Genomic DNA, 27,749 nt, shown 5'->3' on the forward strand with positions numbered 1-27,749 from the left:
TTGTCGCAAACAAAAGAACGGTTTACCTTCTACTCCCAGTTTATGTTTGAATATTTTCCTAGGCGCGGTTGCAACACTCCTCTCGTTCCACAACATCCAGTACGAGCCAAAGTCGCACCGATTGGTTTCACTTCATTTCACTCAAAACAGCGCCAGTATCCACCGTTCTGTGCATGAGTGAGCATCACGCGCACATATTTACAGCTTGCGTTAATTTGCTACAAAGTGTGCAGGAGCATTAACAGTGCTAAAGATCGATTGACAAAGAGTGTACCGATGACCGTGGACTTCTCTCAAGGGCAGTATGACCTGTTAACTTATTGCGCCGTTTGTATTGATAAACTAGCTAAATGTGCCATGCTGGTTATGTCACGTACAATAATTAACGTCACTATAGTCATATTTCGAATTTTCTCCGAAGTAAATCCGAAAGCAACGCAATCCACATTTCGTCGAAATCCGCTTGCGACATGCCGTAAAACGGACATTTCAGTGCATTGTCGTAAAGGCTTCTGCTCTGAATACCATCTTTTCAAAATCTTCTGTTATCAGTATAATGTTCTTCCCGCATATTACATAATAAGTGACTATGTATATATACTATTCAAGAATCGTATTGTAATATCAGCAAAGGAATCATTGATATTTGCTTTGCAGTTTGCGTCTGAAAGAAATGAAAAGGGCAGCCTTGCGCGGTGAAATGCACGTGTCACTTTGCAACACGTACATGTGTTGTTTCGCTTTCTTTGCGTCGGGGATTCAACGTGGGAAGCCAGATTATTAAAAGATGCATACAATAATGCATTGTTTACAATCGAGCGCGCGATATCCCTATGATGAACGCAGAAGACTAGTAATCATGTTTATAAGAAGTCTAAGAGTTAGTTCCAATAATTTCACTACAGTTGTATGGTATCGAAGAATCTGTTTGATTTTTTTATGATTGTAGTTGTAGAAGCTTTTGTTGATATTTTGAGAATTACTTAGGACCGAGCACAATTAACGGCAGGGGGGGGCCGGAAGAGAAAATGGGGGGGCCACGAAAAAAATGAGTGTTCTTGGGGTGGGCCATGAAAATTCCAGGGAAAGTAAGGGGTGGGCCACCAAAATTTTTTACACCATGACAGACAGAGAATATTTTTCAGCATTTTTGTTCCCTGTTGAAGCTGGAGTTCCTTGTTAAACTTCTTGTAGCATGATGAAATACCAAGTCTTAAACCTCACAATGCAGTTGTTATGTGTAAAATGAGCAATATTATTATTGAAAATTGACTTCATTTGTCAACAGTAATAATGGTTGGTAATGATACAGAGGCTTGGTTGAAACTGGTTATTTCATCATGCTATAGGAATCCTTATAGAACAGGAATGCCTGTCAGTACCATGTGAAATTAGCATTCACATGGCTAGTTGGCATGACTTAATGCATGTGCATAGGGAATAGGCAGTCAGGCAGTCCACATTCATTTCAGAAGCACGTTGGTAACATGTGTATAGGCCGAAATATTTAAATGAGCTAGCCATTCACACACATGTGAATGAATGGTTATTCTGAATCCACTCACATGTATGTGAACCAATGGTTATTTTGAATGCACATATGAATGACAGGGTCATCCTGGCAGAAAAAGAGCACCATGAAAAGTACTGATTTGACACCCGATTTCACTTATTTTGATGTTGCCGTTATGAATTTGGTAAACATTGTTACATTTGCATGTTTGCAAGGTGTAAGCAAACATCAAATAAGTGAAATCAAATTCCAGTAAAATCAAGTACTTTTACACAGCCTCTTACGGTGAATTATAAGATACAATTGGTTGGATATGTAATTTAACAATCTTTGGCCTAAAACTAAGACAGGCCAAACAGAGTTAAAAGCAACTCTGACTCACCTGAACACAGCAAACACAAGCAGACTCACCTTTCCAAACGTTCAAAATAAAAAGCATAAAACATATCTGTAAGTCTGATGACCAATTTAATAAATTTTTGGCTTTAGCAAATTTCATAGACACAGTGAAAAGTGATTTAGTCAAAGATTAGTTTTTAAAAGAGTTCATTTAACTCTGGCCAAGTCTCGTCTTTCATGTCCTATTTTGTTTTGAAATTTGACATTGAAGACTTCTTTACGTAAGTCATGATTATTCTTGCCAAATTTCTCTTGGCCTTGGCTGACATGCACACTGAAATGAAACAGAAAGGAGAGAATGAACTTAGCAACATTTATTAAGACGACAACTTTACAATAAAGTTTCAGAACATGTGTGTGATTTGTTACATACACATAGAGGAATTTTTTACATACATCTTTGCGAGTGCAAAATTAATACATTGAAAATGTAACATATATGTCTAGAAATGTGCTTGTGTACGTTGTATTGACTTGACTAGTTGCCACAGCCACTATACCGATTAATTTATGTACATCTTTACAAAGTGAGGGCATCACAATTCATAATTTGAATCAATACAAGAAAGTATGTTAATACATGAGGCAAACAAGTTATTGAACTCAATAAAAATTACAGCTGCTGTCCTTGAAAATTAAGACGTATCACATTTCTAAACATTTTTTCTGTCTTTCAATACAAGGCTCTTTACCTGGCAATATCATATTAACAATGGATTTTAAAAGTAACCATGTACAAAAGAAGTAAAAAATGCAAGTAAGACCGGGTGGTACAAACAATCATAAGTTTACATAGCCATGTTCATCCTACGATCTACCGGTAGTTTGGTTTTTTTTTAATATTTTCATTTCGCCTATTTTTTTTATAGCAGTGTTTTTGCACTGAGTGAGACCATGGACGCAAACTAAGCTTAGGCGTTGTTCAAGCCCAGCTTTGTTTTGCGTTAATGGCCACACTGTACACCTCCCTCCGCCCTGTCCAGGTATACAGATACGTACTTTCTTTTCACCCCTAAAGCTCAGGTTAAAAATGTCGGGCCATATACAAAACCAAGCTTCCCAGGAAAACATCAATGTGCAGAGAAAAGCCTCTCTATAAGGCATACTAATTTCGTAATTGCCCTTTATAAATATGCATTTCAAATACTTACCGGATGAATGGAAAATATCGTCCACGACGACTTGCTATCTCGGCCACTGCATCCAACACTGTCGCGGGGAAATACACTTTACCTTCATGCCAACTGAAACATTACCACTTAGACCTAACTCACTTGCTGTTTTGACTCAAAATGTGTCGTCACTGGGGGAAGAAATGACCGAGAAATCAGCCATAATTCGTGAGATTCAGCTGGTCTGAACAGCCATTACTTCAAAAAAATCTGCGCAATCTCATTTGAGAGATGCAATGTGATATCCGATAACGATCGTGTGTCCCACAAAGCATTGGTCAAATTCGAAAGGTCAAGGGTCGTGATCGTCGCAAAATTTTGACATTTCAAGTACGCGTAAACTGTTCCTTTAGATTTTTCCAATAAGCAAAAATTGACTTTATATGAAGAGATCAGTTAAAATACGGACGTCCAACACACTAAGTGAACCCTGTTGCAATTCTGATCAGCCTCGTTAAATCCAAGCGTACTCATTTACGGGACCCTTACGTTCATACCCTGTTGCGTCCCGTCCACTCTTCCAACACAACTCTTTCCAAAGTCACGACATCATACATCGTCAGAACCGCTAGTCCATCGGCTCGACTTTTGAACGGTTTTGGGATGAACAGTACCTGTACTGCGTTTCCATTAAGTTTTATGTAAGTTGTAATCGCGAAAGTTTTACAATGGCAGATGCAGACCGTCGCTGTGTGATGATCTGACGTACATGTACATGACTGCACATCATAGCCAGTTGCTAACGGACGTACGCGAAAAACATGGACCGTATGAGAAAAATTTAATGACAGATCCAACCATATTACGTCTGGAAATGTGAGTACCTTTCAATAGAATGCAGGTTCCGATCATATGGAATATTTAGCGGTGAACATGTGTTTATTATTGCACATTTTGAAAATAAAAATAAACGATGTTTAAAATTTGATCTGTGCTGATTTAATTTAGAGGCTGCTCACAGACGTTTGCAGCCATCTGCATGACTTCCCTCTTGTCATATTCATTGGTTTATACTGAAAATCCCAGGTCTCGTTTTTTTGAATGGAGATGAATGAAACTAATGCTAATTATATTTAAGGGATAGGCTGTAACTTCATAATTTTGGCAGAAATTGTGTTCTTCGTACATCGACTACAGGTTTTTCTCTCTTTTCAAAATCATGTAAGCCAGTATTGCTAATGTTATTCTATTTCTAAAACACGTTCAAATATCCAGTCTTCACAACCTGTATTATGTACAGTCAGCATTGTTATTGTTGGTAAATACATTTTGGTCTGGACTAAACTTCAATTGAACACAATAACAGTGAACTTTTATAATATACATGCACACAAAGTGTATGTGGTTGTATTGATAATATCAACGAGCTAATTCAACTTAAATTTGTAAACCAATGAAGTAAGTGCAGTTGATACATAACAAAAATATTAACAAAATCAAAAACTTACAGCTTTATACTGTCACTTTAAAATGGCAAACCGTTGCTTCTGTAGCCACTAAATATTTAAGTCTGAGAACAATTTAACTGGTAAATGTGACCCATGTGGCATTTCTATAGTGCAAACATGAGTATTTCACCTGAAAAACTTAACCCAAGTAAAATCAACTCTACACATGAGTGCCGCCTAATTTATTTAAATTAAATAGACAATAGGGATGTGAAAACATGAGAATTGACAACAAGTCAGTCCTTGGAGTTTATTAATGCATGTCTAAATTTTTACCGCCACATGTGTAAGCTACCATTCAATCCATTGACAATCTTCCCTTCTATCATGAATTCAATAGGACTGCTAATGAATGGTTACTTCACATGGCTGAGTCTGATTTCACATTCATAGCCAGTGATGAATGTTCAAATTTTAACATGTCATATTTCCAATACTGGCATGTGGCAGGTTGGACTGCTATGGACTGCCTATTTTCCTCAAATAACCATTCAACCTGTTCCACACAGGAATGTGGACTGGCTAATAGGCAGTTCAGAACTAGAATACGTAGTGGACACACAGGAAAAAAATACTGAAAAAAAGGGAGGAAAAAATGGCATTAATGGGTCTTTTATAGTTAGCCCATGAAGGACTATTCAATGGCAGACTGTCATTACAGTGGAGTAACATTGAATATCTTGGGTAGTCATAGAAAGGCAGACACTGGGTTGTGGAAAGTGCATTGAAATCACAACGGTCATGTTATTTTTCCCCAACATCTGAAAACATCATACAGATACTCAGTTGAAGTAAAGTTATTTTATTTGTTTATTATTTATTTCAAGAATGCAAGAATGTTGTTTTCACTAAAGCATATATTAAAAGTTATAAGGATTATATATATGTGTACAACTTTGTACCTATGTAATCTTTCTTTTTGGGGAGGGGGGGGGCCACAAAAATTTTGTTGCCGGTGATGGGGGGCCACTAAAATTTTTGCTGGTGTTAGGGGGGGGGCCTGTAAAAAATATACGCACCACATATTTTCTCTTCCGGCCCCCCCCCCCTGCCGTTAATTGTGCTCGTCCCTTACCGCTCATAGATGTTAGTAAAATCTTGTTCGAAACTCGAGGGAAAGAGCAAAGTTCCCCTGCCTTGCTTATCGAGCTGCGAGTGTGAGATATACGATCTTACCCCATGTATTGCATATGCAGTTGTTTTGCATATCTATTATGTGAGGAATGTATGCAGCCAAGGAAGCTTGGACATTTGTTGTGAAGTTTTCGTCAGAAATGCAAAGGAAACGACAATAATCTCGAGCTGATGAAATATACCCATCACTTTGCAACACGCTATGGTTTTGTTTCGCTTTCTAAACATCGAGATTGCACAATTGGGAGCACTGGTCATCAAAACACAAGACATATAGGCATGCAGTTTTATTAAACTCCGAGCTACGTATTCCCTGTGATAAACGCACAAAACAAGACGCCGTTAGCAGATTTCAAAGAGTGACTCCAAACACATTTGATAAACTTCTATGGTATCGGAGAATGCTGTGACTTATGTGGTATCGAAAAGAGTCTTTGAAGTTTCCTTAATCGAATTTTTTTTTAATCCGTGCTATTTTTCACTTGACTCACTCCAGATAATGTCATGTCCTAATTCATCGGTGGAGGCCATTCCGTTAGCTATAACGCACTATAGGCGGCGCGTCAAGCTGAAGATAGTTTCCCCCGTTTTGTTGAAAGGGAGAAGGCGGAAAGAAAGGGAAAAAACTGCAGCCGACAATAAACCGAAATAGCGACTGCAGAGATTGTCATCGCCAATAATATATTAAGGAGTTTTGCTCATTTACAGTATTGTAAATGTAAGTGTACGGGGTTTGTAACATCCTGAATGCCACACACCGTCGACGAGACAACTAGTTGAACGATACTCGGTCGATTTTCAATTTTCTAATTGCCGTGGTATGTCTGTACTGCTAAGACAAGTGTACGGACGTAAACACTCGCGGAACGACTGTCCCTTCTGGAATAATTAACATATATATATATATATATATATATATATATATATATATATTATATATATATATATATATATATATATATATATATATGTGTGTGTGTGTGTGTGTGTGTGTGTGTGTGTGTGTGTGTGTGTGTGTGTGTGTGTGTGTGTGTGTGTATACATTAAAACTTGTTTGTTTCTTCTCAGAGAGGTAAAGGGCTCGATGCAGAACAATATTACAATAAATAGCAGAACACATCAAGTATGTTTGGTACCTATTAGGTACAAAACATACTTGATGTGTTCTGATATATAATATATATATATATATATATATATATATATATAATATATATATATATATATATATATATATATATATATATATATATATTATATATATAAACAAATTAACGCTCTGCTTTTCGCATCGAACACAGTAATTTCCCACGAGGACACAAACACACACACACACACACACAGATTACAACATTACAGTATGTTTTTTGTATATTTTTTAATATTGTATATGTTTGTAAAGCAGAACAATTTTACTTTTAGTATTTCATCGATGTAAAGTGACGGGAACAAAAGATGGAAAGAGACTAATCCGATGTTGGACATGGGTACACAATTTCGTCGTGACTCCGCGACTCTCTCAGTCACGACGATATCTTCATCCCGTTAGAGATCAAAGCAAACCGCCCGAAACCTAACTAATGCGTTACGGTTTTATGATCTTCTTAAAACATGTGTTGACAGTAGATACGTTTCATCGCAGTATTTGGAAGTCAACTAGACAAATGGCAGTTATATCCACCCTGCGTATTGCAAGCACACGCCCGCCGGGCAATTGTGCCGCAATCTGCCACCTACAGCAGCGCCCTCACAGCCCATTTCGACGTAGGGTGACCTTCCTTCTGTGAGTTTTATTGGTTAGTTCTTTCACCGGAGTAAACACATATAAATTAATTATCGGCGATGAAAGATTGGGAATTAACTTTCAAAATAAGACAATAACAACTCAATTTGTAGCAAACACTCGAACGAAGGCCGAAGGTTGAACGCACTGGCAAATGGTGTCACCTTGCTTTTCCCGTCGTTATAACAACCATTGCCGTCACCTGTGACTCATTTTGTAACCCATGGGACGACCTTTTCTGAAAGTTGGTGTATCGTGTATCCGTACTTTTTTTAAAAATCTATAGCAGAACTTCCTAGTCTTCGGGTAAATGGTTCTTAACTTTAACACGGACATATTTGAGTGTGAAGCCGCAAAACAAGAGTTACCCCATGATGTAAGACTTTCGGAAGTCCTGTTGTCGAAAGGATAATTTATACTCATTCGTCCTTGACGTGTTTATCTCGTTCTCAAGGTGAAATCATAACCAGCTGACGTGTGACTGACACATGGGTATGACGTAGAGAGGCTAGTCTGAGGGCAAGGTCGGCAATTTACGTAAATCACCGTCAGCAATTTTAGTAAACTATATTCGACTGTGTTTCAAAGAGTGTAGCTTCATGACACGTACATACAATGATAATTGAGTAAAGTTAGAATAAACAAGAGAAAATAAAATCACTATACATTTGTGTGGTCGAAATCGTTTGAGAAAAGACATCCCAAATCGTTAAAAACACATTTTATTGATATCTTCCTTATTAAACTTATTTCATGTACGATACTGGACTGACTTTTATAGACTAAGTTAACATTTTAAACGTCCGGTTTATTCTCTAAGCTTTGTTCTGTGAGACGAGTTTTATTTTTAATTTTGCTGATTTATTAATAATGAAGAGTCACTGTTCGCCGATACACATTAATGATGATGACATTTATATATGTTTCATCTCAGTGCGTAAAAGGGCGTGTTTTCCGTGTGGGTGATTCTTAGAATTACGTAAAATACAGGTTAAACGACCTGACAGGCGGTCAACGGCACCTGTGATCTGAAAATGTGTTCTCCTCGGCGTAGAGTCGAAAATCGGTATGCCGAGCGTGTACCGACTTGCCTCACTTGCAATTCTTGTAAGAACATAGGCATTGTATATGATTGATTATGGAATGGCGGGCAGCTTTTGTGTCGCTTACAAAACTATCGAAAGTGTACGATTCTTGGTTGACTTAACGTCGCCCAAGAACGAGACTGGAAGACGTCCGACAATTTATAGTTCCGGGACTTTTCATCATTCCGTTATTTTTAACCTTCATGTATTTTCCATCATCGGTGTGTAAAATGCAGTTTTATTGCTACAATACAAATATTACTTGATGTTTGACCTGTAAACAATATTAATGTGTGTTCTGTGCCATTGTCATTGACGACAGATGAATTTTCGACTAGATTGGACCTCATTTATTTAAAATGATATAAAGCATATCTTACACGATACATGCTAGCAGGGCCAACGTTTTTAGTCAACTTTAAGGAAGGGAAGAAAGAAATAGATTTGTCATTGTTTTGATTTCATGGAATAGAAGTAATATAAAAATGTCAGCGAAGTTAACATTTCAACTTTTGTCCATTAATCTCATGTCTCTACATCACGTAATTCCGACATTTGAAGAGATCCACCAGGGAAAACTTATTCTTGTGAATGTAAAACAAATGATAAATTGTTAATGTAACGCTGTCTGATGGTCCCAGACGTTATTTTTTTAAAACTGATCAGCAGGAAAGGAAGGTGCAAAGGTGATTCGGGTCAAATTAGGTTATACGCTAGGAAATAGTGCTATACGTACACTGACTCCTGTCAGGCAGAATATTTTAGAAGTCAGGCGCGGTGACAAGAAATTTGCATGGTATCTACTCACTTCATTCGTGGTTGTCCTCCTTGCAGACTTGCACACAAATAAGTCACGCTGGCGAAGCCGAAAGGTTGAGTAGATACGTGCATGGCGGTATGATTTTAGTTCAATTGCGCTGGCTATTATGCAAAACCTTTTCAGCATCGAGAGTATTCGTGATTTTCACTGTACGTTTGTCAGCGTATGTGTGCGTGTATTTACATGGCGTATACACACATTCAAAGGGGTTTGAAATGATATGACTCCCAGGTTTACTATGAAATAGTCTGAAAACAGTCGTCACAACCAGCTCATTGATTCCTTAGACCATGACCAACTCGTTACTGTCCTATCTATGGTGACGTATCGCCAGTCGCTCATAGCTCACAATCGTCGGCATAGTTGGTCGCTCGTACTCAGGCGTCAGTGGGATTTCCCCAACACGTCACCAGCCCAGTGGTTTACTAGATAATCGACTCCAACCATTGAGGGCGAGTCATTCGTCAGAGGATCCCCACACAGAACAGAGAGTGATTAGAAGGAACTTTTTAAGACAAGGTAAGGTATTAATTATTAAATTAATTATAATTTGTACCAAATTACACGGGAAACAAACATTTTTGACCTAGAGGGCACTTATTGATTTCGAACTTACCTCAGTCGAGGCATGGAAATCGTCTAAAATTAAAATATATTATTTCTAGTGATCAGTTTTCGAAATAATACGGAAATTTATCGGGTATGAGTTATAATTGATGGTCAAATATGTTGTGGTTTTTATTTTTATGCCAGACGAATTCGATATATACGCACATTGCTTGTTCGCCTGGATATATTAATACATTGTTGTAGCGTGTAGTGCTTTATGGTCACAGGGCAACTATTCCACAAGTTTGGAATTGTTTGGATCGCCGCCGATTCCATATTTGGATGGTTTATCGCAAATTTCGCGAGAAGTAATTGACAAGAGGTTCTCCGAATTGTGCCTTTGTGATTTACTTCTAACGAGATAACGCCAGTAGTGCTAAGTTCAACCTGATGCTAGCCTATCGGCCGAACGGCGAAAGGTTCAATATGGAAAGGTCAGCCCGTTATCACTGCAGTTAAACTCAACGAGAACAAAGGAATATGGTCCCCGTATAGAAACAGGTCAGAGGACGATTTCTTTTGCTAAAATTAATATATTTATCTCACTGACACGATCAAGGCATACCTAACTTTTTATTTCACCTGTGACCAGCACCATGCGTTCTTTGTGATGGACACCAGCTCACAAACGCTGAAGGTTAATCCATTGTACTATCAGGGTTTTTGCTGCTATAATGATGTTTCATCACATATTGCAAAAAAGGCGCAAACCTTTTGATGAGGGTGAGACAAACTGACCTATATATGAAAAGTCGACGGTCTTTTTTTCAAGAATATCACCCCTCCGGAAGAGCTATTGGTAAATGAATTGGGGGTGGGGGGCTATGATATCAGACAGTGCACGGTCCCTCCACGTGGACAGTGACATGCAGGGACTATCGTGTTCATGCAGACTTTCCAAGCTACGAACTGAACTTCATATATCTCGATGAACTGAACTTTTCCGTTCACCGCGGGATTTCACCAGTGTGTTTTCTTGCGCATAAGTGTGGGTATTTCGAGTGTGTATGTCACTATCTACTCATGCATTTGTCCAGGTATCAATGTGCTCGGCTGGAATTCTGAGTTCTCACGATCGCATGTCGGTTTTGTGGCTGAAATGTGGGACAACCAGAGAATTCATTTTATTTTTCCCCTTCATACAGGCATTTCGCTGTCCTGTTTTTCAGCGCGTAAACTGATTATTCCAAATCAGTGTGCCATAAACGACATTGAAATTCTATGAACTCAACAACAACCCTGATAAACTTTATTGCATTTTAGGAGAAACACCTGTGGCCAGCTTATAGCAGCAGTACAAGCATCTTTTGACGTTTTGGCAAACTCGAACAAAATCTCCTTCGAGGGCATAGAGTTAAAATATTTTCAAAGTAATTCGACAGCGAATTATTCGGTGTCTCAAAGTGCCATACAATGGCCAAGAAGATAAAAATCACGCAGATCTCAGTCAGAATTCCAATATTTCTGCCAAATATGAGCATTAAAGAGTAAACCACCACAAGCTATACATGTGTCTAAGTAACACTTGTAGGTCAAGGGCGATCGTAGCAGTCAGTCGGAGAGGCAAGGTCATTTCCTCGTTTGCGTTTAAAATAGTGATGATGCCAAAACCGCAATCTTTAATGATAGCTGCCACTATGTTGCAACAGAGAGATATTATCTGGCACCCTCGTGTTCTCTATTCTACAATTTTAACCAATGTTGACATGTTCCCGGAGTGACAAAATGTTTCTCCATGCATATCATCTTCTAACATTTTGTCTGCATACAGTACAAGAGGTTGGGCGATATGTACATCTAGCGGTCGATTCAACGGCAGATTCGAACTCCGGAAGATGCCTCCCTTTTCGCCTTTTTCCTTCTTACATTCCCTGAAGGCATGTTTTACCCCTTACTATAACGCATTTGTCCAATCAAACTCCATTTATCAGTTGCACATCTTCTCATACCAGACAACACCTGTTATTTTACCAATCTGTAGCTGTTTACCATCGGCAGATTAGAGAGCCAGTAATGCTAGCTTCATTATTTTTATTTAAATATCAATTGCAGCTTCTTATTCTACGTCCCAAATAATTCTGAAACACCCATTATTTAGCTTGATAACTTAGCCTTTATATGTGTAAAATACATTGCTATTGTTTACATTTGAATTCTAGTCCGGACCACTTTTCAACAATAACAATACAGTTTACACACGTACGTGTTGAGTTGACAAGCTGTCAGGAATACTGTGTATATCAATACGCTGTGGGGAGTAGAACAAGGATTTATGCTTGATATTCAAAATTAAAAAAAAAGAATATATTATCAAAAGTTAGCATTACTGGCCCTTTAAGCTCATGTGGGAAGTCAGTTCTGTAAAAAATTGTCGTTTTCTTGTTGTACTCCTGAAGTAATGTCGAAATGCCTAGTCTTAAACTTATCAACACGGTTCCTATGTGTGTCATGTCGAAAATTATTGTTTATCTGAATGCTAGTCCGGACTAGAATTCATTTGGTCGACAAATCACAATACAGTGTCACATTTAAATGACGCTGTACACAGTGCGTTGAGTCGAATCGGCGAGTCTGTTTCGTATGTGAAAGATACTGTGATAACATTTATATGAAGTGTGATCAAAAAATAATGGAAACTTCATCAAAAATTACATCAATTTTTTTCTTGGCGTGATTTTATGATTCCATCATGGTGAGTCCTCAGTTTTCTGTCGGACAAGACCAGATACGAGTAACGGAACTAGCTTCTGCTTTCATAAAAACCGAATGGTGTGTATCTTATCTGAGAAGAAGCAGTTTATCAAGAGTCATAAACTTACAAAGTGACTCGACTTGACTTTAAACATGCACTGACCTCAAAAATGACGATATGAAAACTTTGTAGACAGACGATAATATTCAATGACCATTCTTCTATCACAGAGTAATATCATAGACAGAGTGGCAACACTTGCATGCCTTTTGTTCCATGGTCGTCTCTGTAGATTATTGGCTTTTCATATTAAAATGAGCTTAAAAGGTGTTAAACTTTTTGGAGGCTTGGTTTGTGGTTGATAATTACACGAGATTATGCGAAACATACGACGAGATGGCATCGTACTGCCAGTCGCGTAGCAACCATGGTTACTTTGTGAGCTCTCAGGCCAGAAACACTGCCTCACGCCAATCAAAACATAACACGCCAGCAGTTTCATAAACATGTCCTTTCTTGGCGCACGTGTAAAAGACGGTATGACTGACCGTAAACCATTAAGTAAAACCAGTCAGTATCGATAAAAGACTTTCAAATTTGGTTCAAACACACTCATTATATATTCATAAAAATATGAGAGGAATTTTTAAAACGGTAAAACCCACTTTCCTGAAGCTCAAAACACTTCCGTTTTCGCCAGCACATCAATTCCGATCAGCACCACACGACACCAACAACACAAGCTTTGTCGAACATACTTTCGCTGAACAATTGGTGAAAATCCGAAAATTACCGAAGGGTGCATGGTCGGCACTCTTCGGAAAAGAGAGCCAAGAGCTTCGTGAGGCGAGGCAAACATGGATTGCTTACGTAACCGCTTCACGCCTTAAACAATAGCTGTTGCCACTCTGTCTGATATTACTCTGTGCTTCTATCAAAACAAGTGACTGTCATGTCATTGTCTTTCCATTAGCGCCCTCTGTCAACAGTATAACACAGAAGAATGGGAGGTTTTTTCATCGCTCCGACAATTTTCGGAAATGCCCGAACCGATGTCAAACCAGTTTTTGCTATTTACATTTTCAACGATTTTCAAATCATGTTTGCTTCACATGGTGAAGCGCTGCCGTATCTTGGCAGCTCAGCCACATTGATAACTATCAATTTGAAATGGGAAAATCCCAATATCCTAGCATCTCACAAATAGGCGATTTGAATATCAATGCAGAGGACATACATCTATATCCTTCCTGTGTCGTCTTCAATTCCGTTGTTCCAAAGCTGCTGATGTGCAGCGTCTCGGAAGCTTTTATCCAATCGGGTGGCTGAATCTTACCGTTATAGCTCATCAGCTCTTTAAAAAGTGCTCACCAACTAATCTCTAGTAAACTAGGGAATCGTTTAAGCCGGCGAAGGCCTACAGTACGCAATGGAAGGCTCCCGGGATAACCTGTCTAGGTCGTATCCATAGATTTGCACCCACTAATTTCATTAAAACCAAGCGTTTTGCTCCAAATAAATTGTATATATATAGTATTGATTAGCATTGCACAGGCAACACCGAACGTAAGGTCCTTATTCGAAACATATGGTGACAATTACCATAACGACCCAAAAATGACAAAATCTGCGAGAGGATGTCGGAAAAATCATAAGCAATTTATATATCTGCATCATTATATAAAGATAATTTTTTGAATATCTAAATATGTTCATTTTATCTGTACATCCGACCATAGTGACGCGTAATCTTTCGAAACATATAGCCTATGACGCATGTGCGCTACGTGAATAATGACGACTGTTGGTAGCATGAATATGAATTCTCACTTTCCAACACTATCTTTTACTCCACAGTTGTTCTCAACGTTTGCTTGTTCATAATAGCACATTGATTATTTATAAAAATTATATTTCTATCTGATGGCAAAAACAGTGTATTGGCGCTGTTCTTATATAAAACACCAAGGGTGGACATGAAACGGACACCGGAAAGAAAACTGCTCTGTATACGTCAATCAAATTATTCAAACGGCAACTGTCATTGGGCAGCCGGCGCGTGGTTCATCACAATGCGTACGGTCTATACGTTACCGTGTACGACTCCAACCTCAATAAAAGTCACTGAAATATTTAAAAAATGACCAAAAACTATTCCACACTTCACATATTGCTAGACAGGAACTAGGTTTAATTAGTTGTAGGCATTACGTCTTACTTTAATACCATGAAACTGGCGAAAACTGTGCGAGATCCATACTTCCGGGTTTAAACACTAGGACGTCATTTGCAATGTTTATATTTTGTACATACGTCATGGGAAAGCTGTTACTTCATAGCCAATCAACACTCGGGAAATCTATTGTGACGTCACCGACCTGTAATTTGCCTTCAGAATATAGAATGATTGGCAGACTGTATCAAGCTACTAAAATAGCAGATAGTGAGAAAGTTACACCAACTCTGATATTCTGCTTTGTAATTGAAATCATGAATTGCATGAGACAAAGCAAGTTAAGTAAACATTAGGTGATATAAAAATTGTATCAGATATTCCAGCAATTTCTTCATCACGCGCACCATTTAGGACAGATCATGTTACAAATAATAACTTTGATTTAAGAAATACGACATGTGGTACTTTGACACTATCTCATGTACAGTGGACCATGGGAAAGAGATGATAACAATCAAGAAACATATCGTTTAGCAACAAAATGTAATACCGTTTAAATATACTGTATTGCGATCTGGCGTGAGTTCAGATCAAAAGAACGATAAAGGGCGCGCTTGTCGGGTCAAACCAATGGGGTCAAACTCATTTGCGAGAACCGATTATGAGTTGACCTTATTGCATATTACATTTGCAGAGTGTAGCTGAAGGGATGAACGCAGTGTACACGACTCTGAGAAGTATCAATCACAGATTTCAGATATTACATCACCTGGACGCGATTGGTCACGCCAAACGGAAACTTGACTTGATTTGACTCGATGCCGTTGTCTTAAAATCTACGAAAAGTGGGATATCTTGCATCTTCCTTATGTTTTATTCCAGTTGTGTGATTGAGGGCTTGGCGATTGAGGGTTTGTGCATTATTACGACTGAATTCGAAATTATCGAAATTACGAACCGAAAATGTCAAAACAGATGTATAAGAATATCGTATATCAAGTATCACAGCATCAGAAGGGATGGGCGCAATTTGTCACGGATTACAACTGATCGCAACAAATCAGTTTACATTTCATCTATACGGGATTCTATATCTGTAGGCTAATGATGTTATGTCCGCTCATAAAGTGCGTGGTCGTTCTTTTCGTCACGGTATCATGCGGGGATGCGGCTAGTTTCTATCATCCGGAGTGTAAAGGGTTTCATTAGGGGGGAAAATGATACTAACATTTTATTACCTCCTTTAAATAAAATGAAATCCGAACGGCTTATGCTGGATTCTAATTTTTGAACCGGACTTTGATGTTGTTTGCGAAATGGGGAAAACAACACGGCTATTTGGCTAAACTTGAAGGAATCCGAGGAGGAAACGTCCGCCTAGAACTTGCTTTATTTATTTTTTTTAAGATTAAATTCAGTGACGAATGATGGAACACTCAGTCGTTGGCCCCATTCCAATGTGATATCGTGAAACCCTTTTTAGCCACTCCTCGAAAACATCATAGCAGCGACCTAGTTTTAAAAAATTGTATATCATACTATGATTAAACGCCCCTTTCCGACATGCAATTCAAGTCATGGGTGTATCATGTCACGTATACCAGTTGGTCCTGGATTCCAAGTAATAAGATGGTGTAGATTTCACGTGCATGAAAATGTAACAACGCGTGTAAAATACAGGATAAATGTAACGTTTCATTGCAAAGTAGTGTTGTATCATAGATGTGATATTCAAATTTTCCAAGCATTGATATTAAGAATAGCCATGTACTGAAAAAAATACCAATCACGTTTAAGCTGCGCGGACATAGCATTTGCCCTTCATCCCTTTGGTACATTATGTCTATTTGACGACAATGACAAATTAATTCGTCAAAAGATCGTACAGAAAAAGCGGGAAACTGGGTTGACCAGTTGAACTCAGGAAGAAGTCCGGACTATTTCTAGCCTGCAAAGTAGTGTGCCAAATAAACGGTGACTAAGCACAGTTCTGAGAACACTGAGAACCTTCCCTACCCAGTACGTTGACCCTTGGAGAGAGTTGTCGTAGGCGTATTATCATGCATTTCCATGAAAATAAAACATGCCCACCGTTCTGTGATTTAATAGTGAGGAAAGGCTATACAGTTTCATTCGCCATTTTGGTTATTATCTCACATACTACTCCATGTCTATTGTTACAATCTGAGCGAAAACCCGGAAGTACACTGTCTTTCTTTATCAAACGTCTATACGGAGATTCCCAGTTGGCAAAACTTTCAGAGAAAATGACACGCTATCTGTACTTGAAGCATTGAATTATCGTTCAATGAATCTCAAATAATCTAAATAGTGCTGGTTTGACGTCACTGACATGAAACCGTGGTGAAATCTACTCTGTTCTGTCTGCTGTGAGGTTTCTTTATTTTTCCTCTTTACATTTTCAGTACCAAAGCCCATTTACTCGGGCTGAAGTTATTGTCAATAAGACGGCGGATATTTTTCTCGAAAATGCTTACATATCATGTTCTTCGCAAATCTCATGCCATTGAATGTCGCTTTCCCTCTAACATCGCCCACATTTGATTGGTTGACCCACTAGGGGCAAATTGTCTCGTATCTGATTTCCCGGCCGCTCAAAGAAATAAATATCACGTGTAATATAGAATCCATCAGAAATTATCATTGTTTTGTGTGCGGTATAGTTTGAGAAAAATCAATGTAAGTTTACAATCAGCGTCTTCCCTTCTATGGTTTACTTTGAACAAGATATTCTGAAAGGTTGGGGTGACGTCACAAACTTGACCTTTCAACCGGTGATGAGAAATACTCTGACGGCACAATATACCTCAGTACAGTACGAGTTTGCTCTGTTATTGCGCCCGAATAGGGAATATCGTAAAACGCTTTCTGCTCGGTATAACGAGGGCATGATTATCCACGGAATGTAAACTTCTCACCTTGCCAGTTATCTTGAGTTGTAAATCAGTTCTATGAGCTATCGAGTTGCCTATGACCGCCACACGACTTGTGAACGTGTGAAAACCACTACCGGATTACGCAAGTCAACACAGGGCGTACCACTATGCATAGACGGCAGTAGAGGTCTCGCTTCTAAACCGTCTATCACACTCTCTCTGTAAGACCCGCCAGATGAAAAGATTGTGCATCTATATGTGGTGAGTAGGGCCTTTTCCGTTTTTACATGTACTCACTTACGAATCTGCCCAGTGTTGAATTCTCAACAGATTCTCAACAGAATCCGCCGATGGTTTCCACATATTTATATTGTAGCCAATATAATAGCAGGTGCTTCATTCACGGCTCAATTGCTTTTACCAGTGGATCAGCGACTGGTAAAAGGTAAAATGATGAGATTGACGTAGAATAAATAATATATACAGTGCGCAAACATACTTTTGAAATACTTGGCGTTCAGATAAGAGAAGGGCTAAAAAGACAGATCTACTGAGAGCATTTCCCGACAACCGGGTGTGGCGTGATGGAATTTCATCAATGAAAATGGTATGCCCGATACGTTTATTTTATCAATGTCGCCAAAATATCACAGAAGTATGAGCATATCAACTAATGTCAAATTACACGAATTTATTGTCGGCAGATTTCATCATATGCGCTGTAGCTCAGACTGACAGCTGATTGTATTATTAATGTTCTACAACTTACAGGCGATTGGTAACGCTTCAACGGAATGCAATATGTTGTAGTTGGATGGTGTATTTGGATAGAAATGAAAGAGCATACTTTTCTGAACCAGTGAATGAAACAGTGTATAGGCGTCACTCTATAAAATGCCGTTGAGCTCCTTTGGACCGGAGCACAGGAATAGGGTGTGTATCACAGTCGTGTATCGATTCATAAGCGACTGTGGTATGTCCACTTTCGTGCCTAACCGTGCTAGGCCATGTATGACTCTTTACGCCTTGTAGATTGACGGATTAGTTGTATTAAAACCGTTCGTTTGGTTTTTTTGCTGTTTGTTTGTTTGTTTTTCCTTGTTACGTTTCGCCTCTGTTGCCAAACACACTGAGACAATTCTCCTTTACAGAAGTCTTATGGTTCAATGCTTCTGATAAACTTGAGAGCAACGTTACGTAAGCTGAACCATTTTTGCGAAATGACGTATGATATTGTGATCTTTGAGTGATTGCATAGGAGCGCACTTGATGTGAAAGACAAGGCCGTGAGTGATATTGACGTGCCGTTCAGCGTAGCAGAACGTTATTTGATTGAACTTCCACGTGGAATATTGAGAGTGCTTTTTTTCAACTGCAAAAGTCCGCCCATTAGCAGTTTGAGTCCATCTCGGAAATTGTCGATTCGGGGCCGATTTCGCATTCTCGCGAGCCAGAGCAGTAATTTCCGCTCCGCTGTTGCCGTAAAGAGGCATGTGGTTTACGACGATGCGATTTCGCTAAACTACTGGGATACGGAAGGTGTCATGATTGATGTCAAAGAGTGATATTATGTGCAGCAATGAGCCCCTACATCCTTGTCTTTGTTCTCTGTATCTCTAGTGGCAGTCTAATGTACCAAGTTGCTTTTCTTAGCATTGTAAATTTTGATCAGGAACCGATGTTTATACCTAGTACCTGTCACCGTGCCAACTTGGCAGTGATATAATGTTCCCCTAGGTATGTGAAAATAAATCCGCGCCAGTGCGCACTGCTTACGTGCCGTTTTGACAGCAGAAATAAGGATGAGCTCTGACCAGAATTCTACACACAACTCTTCACCAATAAGGTGTTATATCACGCGTTAAACTTAAACCATCAATTTGGAAACTTCTTACATATGTCCTCCATCACGAGTTGGCTTCTGTCTTTAGGATTCATATAAGCCAGGTATTTTTCTCGCTTTATTTGTTTGTTTTGGTAAACGTTTACTTTAACTATTCAATTTTCCGGATGTTGAGATTAGTCCGGAATAAAACCAGTACCAGCATCGTGTACGCAACCCTTGACAATTATCACATAACATGCCCAATTTAGCATTTAATCTGTAAGGGTCAGGCGACACTGATATTCTTTGTACTCATCTTTTGCCCTGCTAGGATCTACTGGATATACCGAACTCTTTGTCGAATGCTATGGAAGATGTGCTCGTCCTTGGGTGTGGCAGCCATGTTGGAAGCACCAGCACTAGTTTCGACGGCTTTCTAGGAAGAGATAAAGATTTCATTACAAATATGGACGAAAGGAATGTCCCTATTGCGTACTACGGGTCCCCTGCGCATGCGGTGCCGTGGACTTCATCTGAGGGTAGAGATACTGACGAGTCGAGGGGAAGCCACGAAGGTCAAGTTCAAACGGTAAATACGACAGTAAGTATCGGGAACGCTGTTATCACAGCTTAGCAACAATTCCAGCTAATCACAAGCGAATGTTGGTGTTATCTGATTATTGTCACTTACAATCTTATGAGGTGTCTCATTGACACAGAGTGCGCACGTTTGTCAAGACCAGAAGGCAAAGTTACTTCTTGAGTGGGCTAATGTGCAGCATTGAATAAGCTGTTATCCAATTGGATAGCTGAATCTTACCAATATAATTAAAACAATACAAATAGACTCTAAGTCGCTGTGAATAGTGACAATGGACCAATCAGAGAAAGAGCTTATTCAATGCTGCACATCAGCAGTCTTGAGTGTCCTACTTCTATACCTCTAGGTCAAACTAGAGCTGAGGGTAGAGGGCGCGTTTCATTCTATTACTGCCTGTTTGAACAACAAGTATTCGAAATTATACAAAACAACATAAAGAGGACTCTGGTCCCATCCCCTTTTAAATCTTTCTACGGATGCCATAGAAGCAACAGTGACTAGGCGTCTTAAGGCGTGAATTTACTATCTGTGAAAGTGAAATTGGAATCACCCTAAGTATCTCACACTTCACGACATCGCGTTCCGAGAATATTCTTTGTCTTCTCAGGCACTGGCAATACTGAGAAAGCAATGTTTACGTTCTACATTTCCGTCTTACCCCTTGTGTATGCTTCCACCCGGGAAAACACGCTCCAGAACGAAAAGAAGTTGTGTGTCTGTGCTTATTTTGCCAAAAAAATCCTATTTCTCGTTCTCTTTCACGTAAATTAATTGTCTTGTATTGTTTTGCAGCTGATGATACTCTCTGAACTGTGTCATACACATTAAAGTTTATGTTTCTTGACGTTTCCGCCAGTAATGGGTAACCACCCGTCTTTTACATTCACATGGGACAGTTTCTGAAGACACCTTATCGGGACACACGTACGACACGACAAACGTCTGTATGACTTTTGCTGTTTTCTGGGCAAAACAGAATCAGGCATGGTGTTAAAGAAGTAAACATTTCAGCAAAACGGAGGTGCGTTAAGACATGTGCGCAGTATCGGCCATACTGATTGAAACCGACAGCAAATGAGAAAGATTTGCTGCTGAAACTTTACAAAACAATTACCATGACGACGCCGTTTCTTGAAATGTAACATTCTGAACAGTTTTCGGTTGTTTCTTTTTTGTCTTCCATCAGTTCACAGAAACAAACAAGGCCGGGGGTCGGTGTCAAGTGGACAGAAGAAAGCGACAAAGGGAAAAAAATCGGGTAGCTGCGGCAAAAAGTCGAGGTAGAAAGAGAGAACGACTGGACCAGCTGTCAAAGGTGAGCATATGTGATGGCAGTCATGTAGGGGGCCACGAGACGAGATTGAAATGCACATACCATTTACTTACGAGTGTCACCTCCGAACGTGGCTTAACGCAAATCAACTCGCAGTGGGACCATGCAATCATCACAAACCGTGCTCTCTGACGGAGGGAAACTCAATAAACCACTTTAAGATAAGGGGGAAATGACACAGTCATTTTCATACTCTATGACATTTCCACTGATTGTATCATACATCGGAATGGGGCTGTAAGATTGAATTTGTTTCTTCGTAAACTTTCAGGCCATTGATGAACTGTATAAATGAGGTATACAGGTGAAATTAACATGTCACCTGGTATGATCATGAATGGCACCGACTTTTCAGAGGGAGACCTTTTTGACCGAGGGAAAATAAAAACAAAATGATGAAAATGTATAAATGACGATTAGAAAATAATTTCAATGTTTGTATAGATATCATTAATATTGCTACAAAAGTACCACTGACGAGTCAATGTGCACTCTGTTTCATCGTGAAACAATGTTACAAAACACATGATGGGATAGAATCTGAACCCAGGTACATTTGAAGGTGTTTATGGCGGACTAGCGAAACTCTTCCCCCCGCTGGATCTTAATATATATAATCATCCTGACGACCGCCAAAGCCTCTGTCACTTTAGTGCATAGGGGCTAAGCTCAGTCCGATCACGTGATGCGACTGAGGATTATTGAAAAAGCCGGTATACATTCCTGTGAATCGAAACCGAAAGAAGACGCGACGGGACTTTGTGACGCAAATTCAAAGTTCGGCATTGAATAAGGGAGCAGTCTTTTTTACAGGGGAGTTTCCGGTGGAACTTAAACTACAAATGAAATGCTAAAAGCGACCCCTCCAAGTTAAATTCTAAAATTTATCCCCCCCCCCCCAATTCATCGTCTGTAAAATGTGACCCAAAAAATTTCATCTAATTTAATTCTTTAACCCTTTGCTCATTCATTAACCCTTTGCACCCTAAGGCCCTGGGGTGAAAAATAGCGACCTTTCAAAAGTGTTTGTAAGAAAAGAGTGACCCGCCCCGATTTTCGTGCACGAAAAACAGTGGCCCTCCCCTAGACGTCACAGTCCTTATCAATAATATCTTAATTGATATATGATTTAATATTCAAAGAATCCTTTTTGAACTTACAAATAATCACTTGGATGGAATCCAATATCATATTTGTTGCTCTCATCTGCTCTTTCAAACACCCTATTTTCATCACGTACATTTAATGTCAATCATGTCAATTGTCACACATTTATAAAAACACAGATTTAGCTAGTGTTGTATTAGAAAAAATATTCATATTTTCCTCATATACTACAATGTATAGTGAATCAGCATTTTGGTGAAATTTCAAAATCAAATTTCTTGCACAAACATGCACTTGTAACCACCTTAGTCTAATTAAGTACATTAAATATCAATAATCAAGTGTCTATAAATACACAGATTTCGCTAGTTTTGTATTGGAAAATATTATTCATAGCTTCCTCATGGACTACAATGTATAGTGAATCACTTTTCGGTTAAATTCTAAAATCAAAAAAACACATGCACTTGTAACCACCTTAGTCTAATCAAGTTCATTAAATATGAATAATTAAGTGTCTATAAATACACAGATTTAGCTAGTTTTGTATTGGAAAAATATTGTTTATACTAGTAGTTTCTCGTAGAGTGCATTAATGTAAAGTGAATTAACATTTCAGTGAAATTCCAAAATCAAATTTCTTTTTTAAATGTACGTAATTACAGAGTCCAAAAATCTTTGCTAACACTTGGTATATATTTTAAAACATTGGAGCTATTTTCCAAGTATTCAAAGTGTTATAAGAGTTATATTGTGAACATGGCATGACACTTATTTCTCTCGGTCAACTTGAAAATTATATTTTTGTGAACAAAAGTTCTCTTTTCTGCTTGTTATCACCTGTTTGTATTCTGTTTAATATACTTTTTGGTCAATTCTGTTGGGTTTCTTTTTCATAACTCCATAAAAACCTTCACAAAATTTGACCCGTCAATTATTGATGGTAAAATATGACTCCTTAAAAACAATTCTGTAAAGTCAACCCCCTGATTTCCATCGACCCCCTCTCCGTAAAAATCGAACGCTCCCTAACTGTCAAAGACATGCGTAGATGAAGTACGGTCACACTTTCACACTTTCAGATTGCGCGGTCGGAAAAAATGTGAGCTGGTTCAGGAAACGAAACGTTTAATTGTGACATATGAATGAAAATATCCGGCAAACAATCTAAGTATCTCTTACAGTAAAGGATGGACAGTACATACATGTGTTGAAAGTTCTAATGTATCTCTAACATCGCCTTCATGACTCTAGATTTGACATAAACGAATTGATAACTATTGTAAATCTAAATTTAGCTGGGGAGACACTGAGTGTTTCCCCGGGGCTTCTTGCAATTCTAATCATTACGACCATCCCCCGAGTATCCATGATTAATGAGGGATGTTGTCCTTGTCCACATATCTTCACTTATACTAAAATTCATCATTATATTACGAATAAATGTACCTTCTGTATCACGCCCTTTGTGATATAGACAGTTGTTGTCGTTTTCCAGAAAAGTGATGACACCACAATAAAGTGTAGGAGACTTATTCCATGGCCATGGCATCTCATTGCTCCAACTTGAAAAGATCTGAGCAGTTCCCTCTTTCAGTCTCAGTTTTGTTGCGTACTAATGTACTCTGGGACTTTGATCAGCTGATGAAATTCGATTTTGAATTTTATATGTTTTCTCCTCGCCAACAGGAAGCAGAAAAACTCGAAGAATGCCATTTCAAACTCAGGGACGAGATTCGGCGATTGGAACGAGAGAAGAACCATTTGTCACTGACACTCAGGATACACGAATTGAAATGCCCGCTCAAGAACAACGCTGTAGGGCGGACTGAAATTTCGAATTTGTCATGACCCACCCCCACCACCCCCCTCCAAGAAAAAAACAAAAACTTCTCGTTTGTAAATCAGCAGTTTTGTTTGGCTTTTTTGTACACGTCGGGATTCTATGAGAGGGGTCACTTCATAAACTTACAAATTATGAATAATGTATGCGGACTGGCGCATAATGGCTATATACGTAATATGTTTGAAACACGCCATCTCCGTTCCGAGCCATGTATGGTATCTCTGAACGACACTCGAACATTTTCTCGGAACAGATTTATTTCAGTGGAAAATTGCAGAAATGAATGTGCGGAACCACAGTAACAATTTCATATACAATGACAGTGCATTATTGGTGTTTATACGAACTTGAAGACAACTGGCAAGAGTTGTACAAGATAACAGCAGTTCTTATTCCGAAGATTTAATGATTTAAAAGCTTTGGATCACATAATAAGCAGTTTTTGAATTCTATTTATGTTAGATGTAATGTATTAAATTCACTTTTGGATCGTACGAACTTTGTCCGTTCTATATTTTATTCGGTAGAGACTCGATATCGAGGGTCAACAAAGCTATACGGAGAGATAGCCAGGTTTGAAATCAGACGTAAACAGACACTGTGAGTCGAGTGAGAGAGATAGACCAAAGTTCATATCAAAGTAGACCATCGCAGAAAAATGTGTCAAGTGGCTCAAGCATCCTTTTTTGTGGTCATAGTTACATTCTCAAATCTACTGTCTGTTCCCCCGGTAACGCACGATGCAACAAACTATGGCGAAAGGATAGCTTAGGACCCGAGCCTCAAAAACCAAGGCTTTGCAAAACTGAAATCATGATATTGTCTTTTTAGGAAACACTTACATTGTTTGTATTTAATTGATATGAGTAGCTTTACTTATGAAAGTGACAAAAACTTCAACATATTTCTTCCATTTTTATGATTACGGAAGTTACGGGAAACCGGAAGTTACACGGGAATAAATTTGTGCCGTTTCTGTAGCGGCAACAGTGCAGTTCTTAAAAGCTAGTGAGTGAATGCATCGGGTGGTGACTGGAGAAAAAGACCCTGCCATTGTAATTCTGGCTTGTCCAACTTTCTTGGTTTACGAGTGCCTTACAATTGACCCTGTTTCATGGCTGCCCGGCCCGGATATTTATACGTCTGTGTGCCAACTGCGTTGTCCATGCATGTGAACAAAGTTTGTGTGTATGCCCATCACCAGATATTTGTTCTATCTCATCGAAACGTGAAAAAGCTCCAAGCAGGCAAAGGTGGTCAATGGTACTTTCGTGGAAAGGTCTTGTTCTCAAATTGCTCGTATCATTCCATTTGGGCACCATAATGGGGACATCGGCTTGGTGATCAGCTAGTTAATCTGGTATTTAACGACACGAAAACATGATGAATTTAGCATCTATGATTGTAGGCAGCAATATACAAAAGTACAAACCATTTAGAGAAAACAAAAGAAATTATACAGAAAAACGGGAATGTTAGTACTATTTTATACTCTGAGCAAGACAGATAATTAGACAATAATTAGGGAATATTTTATGGAGTTGAATGACATGGAAGTGGCTGAGATAATCAGAATAATTGTGAAGGAATCATCATTTTAACTTTGACGACATCCTTACGTTTATTTTTGTCCATATTTTTTCCAAAGAGTTTCACGCTCCATAAAAATCTTACAGCAAATGCTTTGCTTTCGCCCTCGCATTACCGAAGGGGAAGGGCAAGATGTTATAAAGACGTTTAACTTAGCCGAACCCTTCACGTTTGAAAAAAGCTACTTAGAGACCTTGTGATTTATGTGACCCGACAGAACGAATTTGTAACTCATCAGTTGGGACATTTTCAAGAATGAAATCATCGAGCAAACTACAGCCATTTAGGAATCAAGTAAATCACTACAGATATATGGACTACTGGCCAAAGAACTTAACATTGACAGGCAGCCAACCATCGGATGCCTGTCAAGTACACACAAATTCTCCACAAATCAAATCAGTCGGTCTGTTTCATGTTTACGGTACAGCGAGACGCGTGTTACAACAGATGAGGGTGGCACTGCCAGACTGCGAGGTCGTCAATTCGCTGGACAATCCTATTGAGTATAGGGATTCGAATTATATTACATTATATAGGTGTAGTTTACTATTAAAGAATTTTTCGGGTGAGAAGAAGGCCCGAATAAAGGACTAGATTATTCTTTGATGGGTATTGATACAGATATCTAGTATACAATATCCGGGACCTTTGACCCTCAAAGAAAGATTAATGCCATTCACGGCATTTGTTTTGTATATTCCTGCATGTTTCCCATAGCTCAGTGATACATATAACGTTGCGGAAAATAAAGTACAAACGAGGTCACCCCCTGGTCCCTATTTTGTTTGTGCTGTGTCTGGTGTCCACCATAAAACTGTCGCATGTGCATCAGCGTGGGCCGAATTCTAGTCATTATGCTTCCGATGCCTTCCGCCTGGTAGTAAGCTTAAGTCCGTAGTACTGGCTTTATCAAACTGATTAAAAGGTGCCTTTTAAGTTCTCTGTTCGCAATGTTTACGAAGGCAAATGATATAATATGCGAGTACTGATATAAATTTGGTCACCATGAACACGCTCACAAAACAGCTCTGGGAGCTAGCTTACACCATCTGGGTATGCAGAATTACAAAGGCATTGCAACAGATCGCGTCTTTACCAACTCAAGCGATATGCTGGGGAAGGGAGACGGTTGACCGCTTCAGCTTTGGAGTACATTGCTCTAGACTCAGAGATGTTCTGCAACTTGGTGAAATTTTCCTCTAAGTTATCTTCACAGAAGAATATACCAGGAGTGCTCAACTTCAAAAATGGTGAATTGAAGGCTCTCCGAAGATGAATAGATGAATTCTCAGGTGATTTACCAAAGATATTTTTATATTTATATCGTAAATCCAAGTCAAATTTTTGTGATGTTGATCATTTAATAATGCATTACATTATGAAATATATATATATATATATATATATATATATATATATATATATATATATATAATATATATATATATATATGTATCAACAGTCTCTTTTACAATTGCACTCTCATCATTTATTTTGTATGAACAGTGTAAGTGCTAGATCACTTAACCCAGTTAACGTTTGACGTTCATCTACTGTTATTTAAGTATGATACATGGGTCGTTTCTTTGGATTTATTTCAGTTGTATCTTCGGTAAAACATGAGCCATTTAATTAGACCGGTATATAGTGTTTCCGCACTGATGTAGTTTTGGTTGGAAACCTTTCGTCATGTTTATACAGTCGACTGATTCACAT

General features: G+C 38.7%; 2 protein-coding genes across 8 annotated transcripts in view; one reads left to right on the forward strand and one right to left on the reverse strand.

Moving 5' to 3' along the window:
- The window catches only part of LOC139149939 (fos-related antigen 2-like), an 86,255-nt gene that overhangs the window by 20,752 nt on the left and 37,754 nt on the right, over positions 1-27,749 (reverse strand). For 2 of the 3 annotated variants that reach the window (XR_011556169.1, XR_011556168.1), the window contains exon 1: positions 27-527. The exons of the other annotated variant lie outside the window; for it this stretch is intronic. The gene's annotated coding sequence lies outside the window, so the exon portion shown is untranslated. Of the gene's footprint in view, positions 1-26; positions 528-27,749 lie in introns of those variants that run through there. 3 annotated transcript variants of the gene reach the window in all.
- LOC139149940 (fos-related antigen 2-like) lies at positions 9,295-24,934 on the forward strand. Of its 5 annotated transcripts, XM_070722009.1 has the most exons (5): positions 9,295-9,873; positions 10,191-10,464; positions 19,885-20,154; positions 21,341-21,469; positions 24,284-24,934. In XM_070722009.1, exons 3-5 carry the CDS (start codon positions 19,921-19,923, stop codon positions 24,443-24,445), a joined length of 525 nt encoding a protein of 174 aa, XP_070578110.1. In that variant the 5' UTR covers positions 9,295-9,873; positions 10,191-10,464; positions 19,885-19,920; the 3' UTR covers positions 24,446-24,934. The 5 variants fall into 5 exon arrangements, with proteins under 5 accessions (XP_070578110.1, XP_070578107.1, XP_070578109.1 ...); XM_070722006.1 differs by lacking the exon at positions 10,191-10,464 and having other exon boundaries at positions 9,344-9,873; XM_070722008.1 differs by lacking the exon at positions 9,295-9,873 and having other exon boundaries at positions 9,939-10,464.

This window comes from Ptychodera flava, chromosome 14, assembly GCF_041260155.1.
Source record: "Ptychodera flava strain L36383 chromosome 14, AS_Pfla_20210202, whole genome shotgun sequence".
Classification (NCBI taxonomy): domain Eukaryota; kingdom Metazoa; phylum Hemichordata; class Enteropneusta; family Ptychoderidae; genus Ptychodera; species Ptychodera flava.

Bases quoted from the DNA above. Each gene is read 5' to 3' on its own strand.
- LOC139149940 (XM_070722009.1), top strand. From the start codon at position 19,921: ATGGAAGATGTGCTCGTCCTTGGGTGTGGCAGCCATGTTGGAAGCACC. The intron at 20,155-21,340 runs GTAAGTATCGGG...GTCTTCCATCAG, and splicing joins TTCAAACGGTAAATACGACA to TTCACAGAAACAAACAAGGC. The intron at 21,470-24,283 runs GTGAGCATATGT...CCTCGCCAACAG, and splicing joins GACTGGACCAGCTGTCAAAG to GAAGCAGAAAAACTCGAAGA.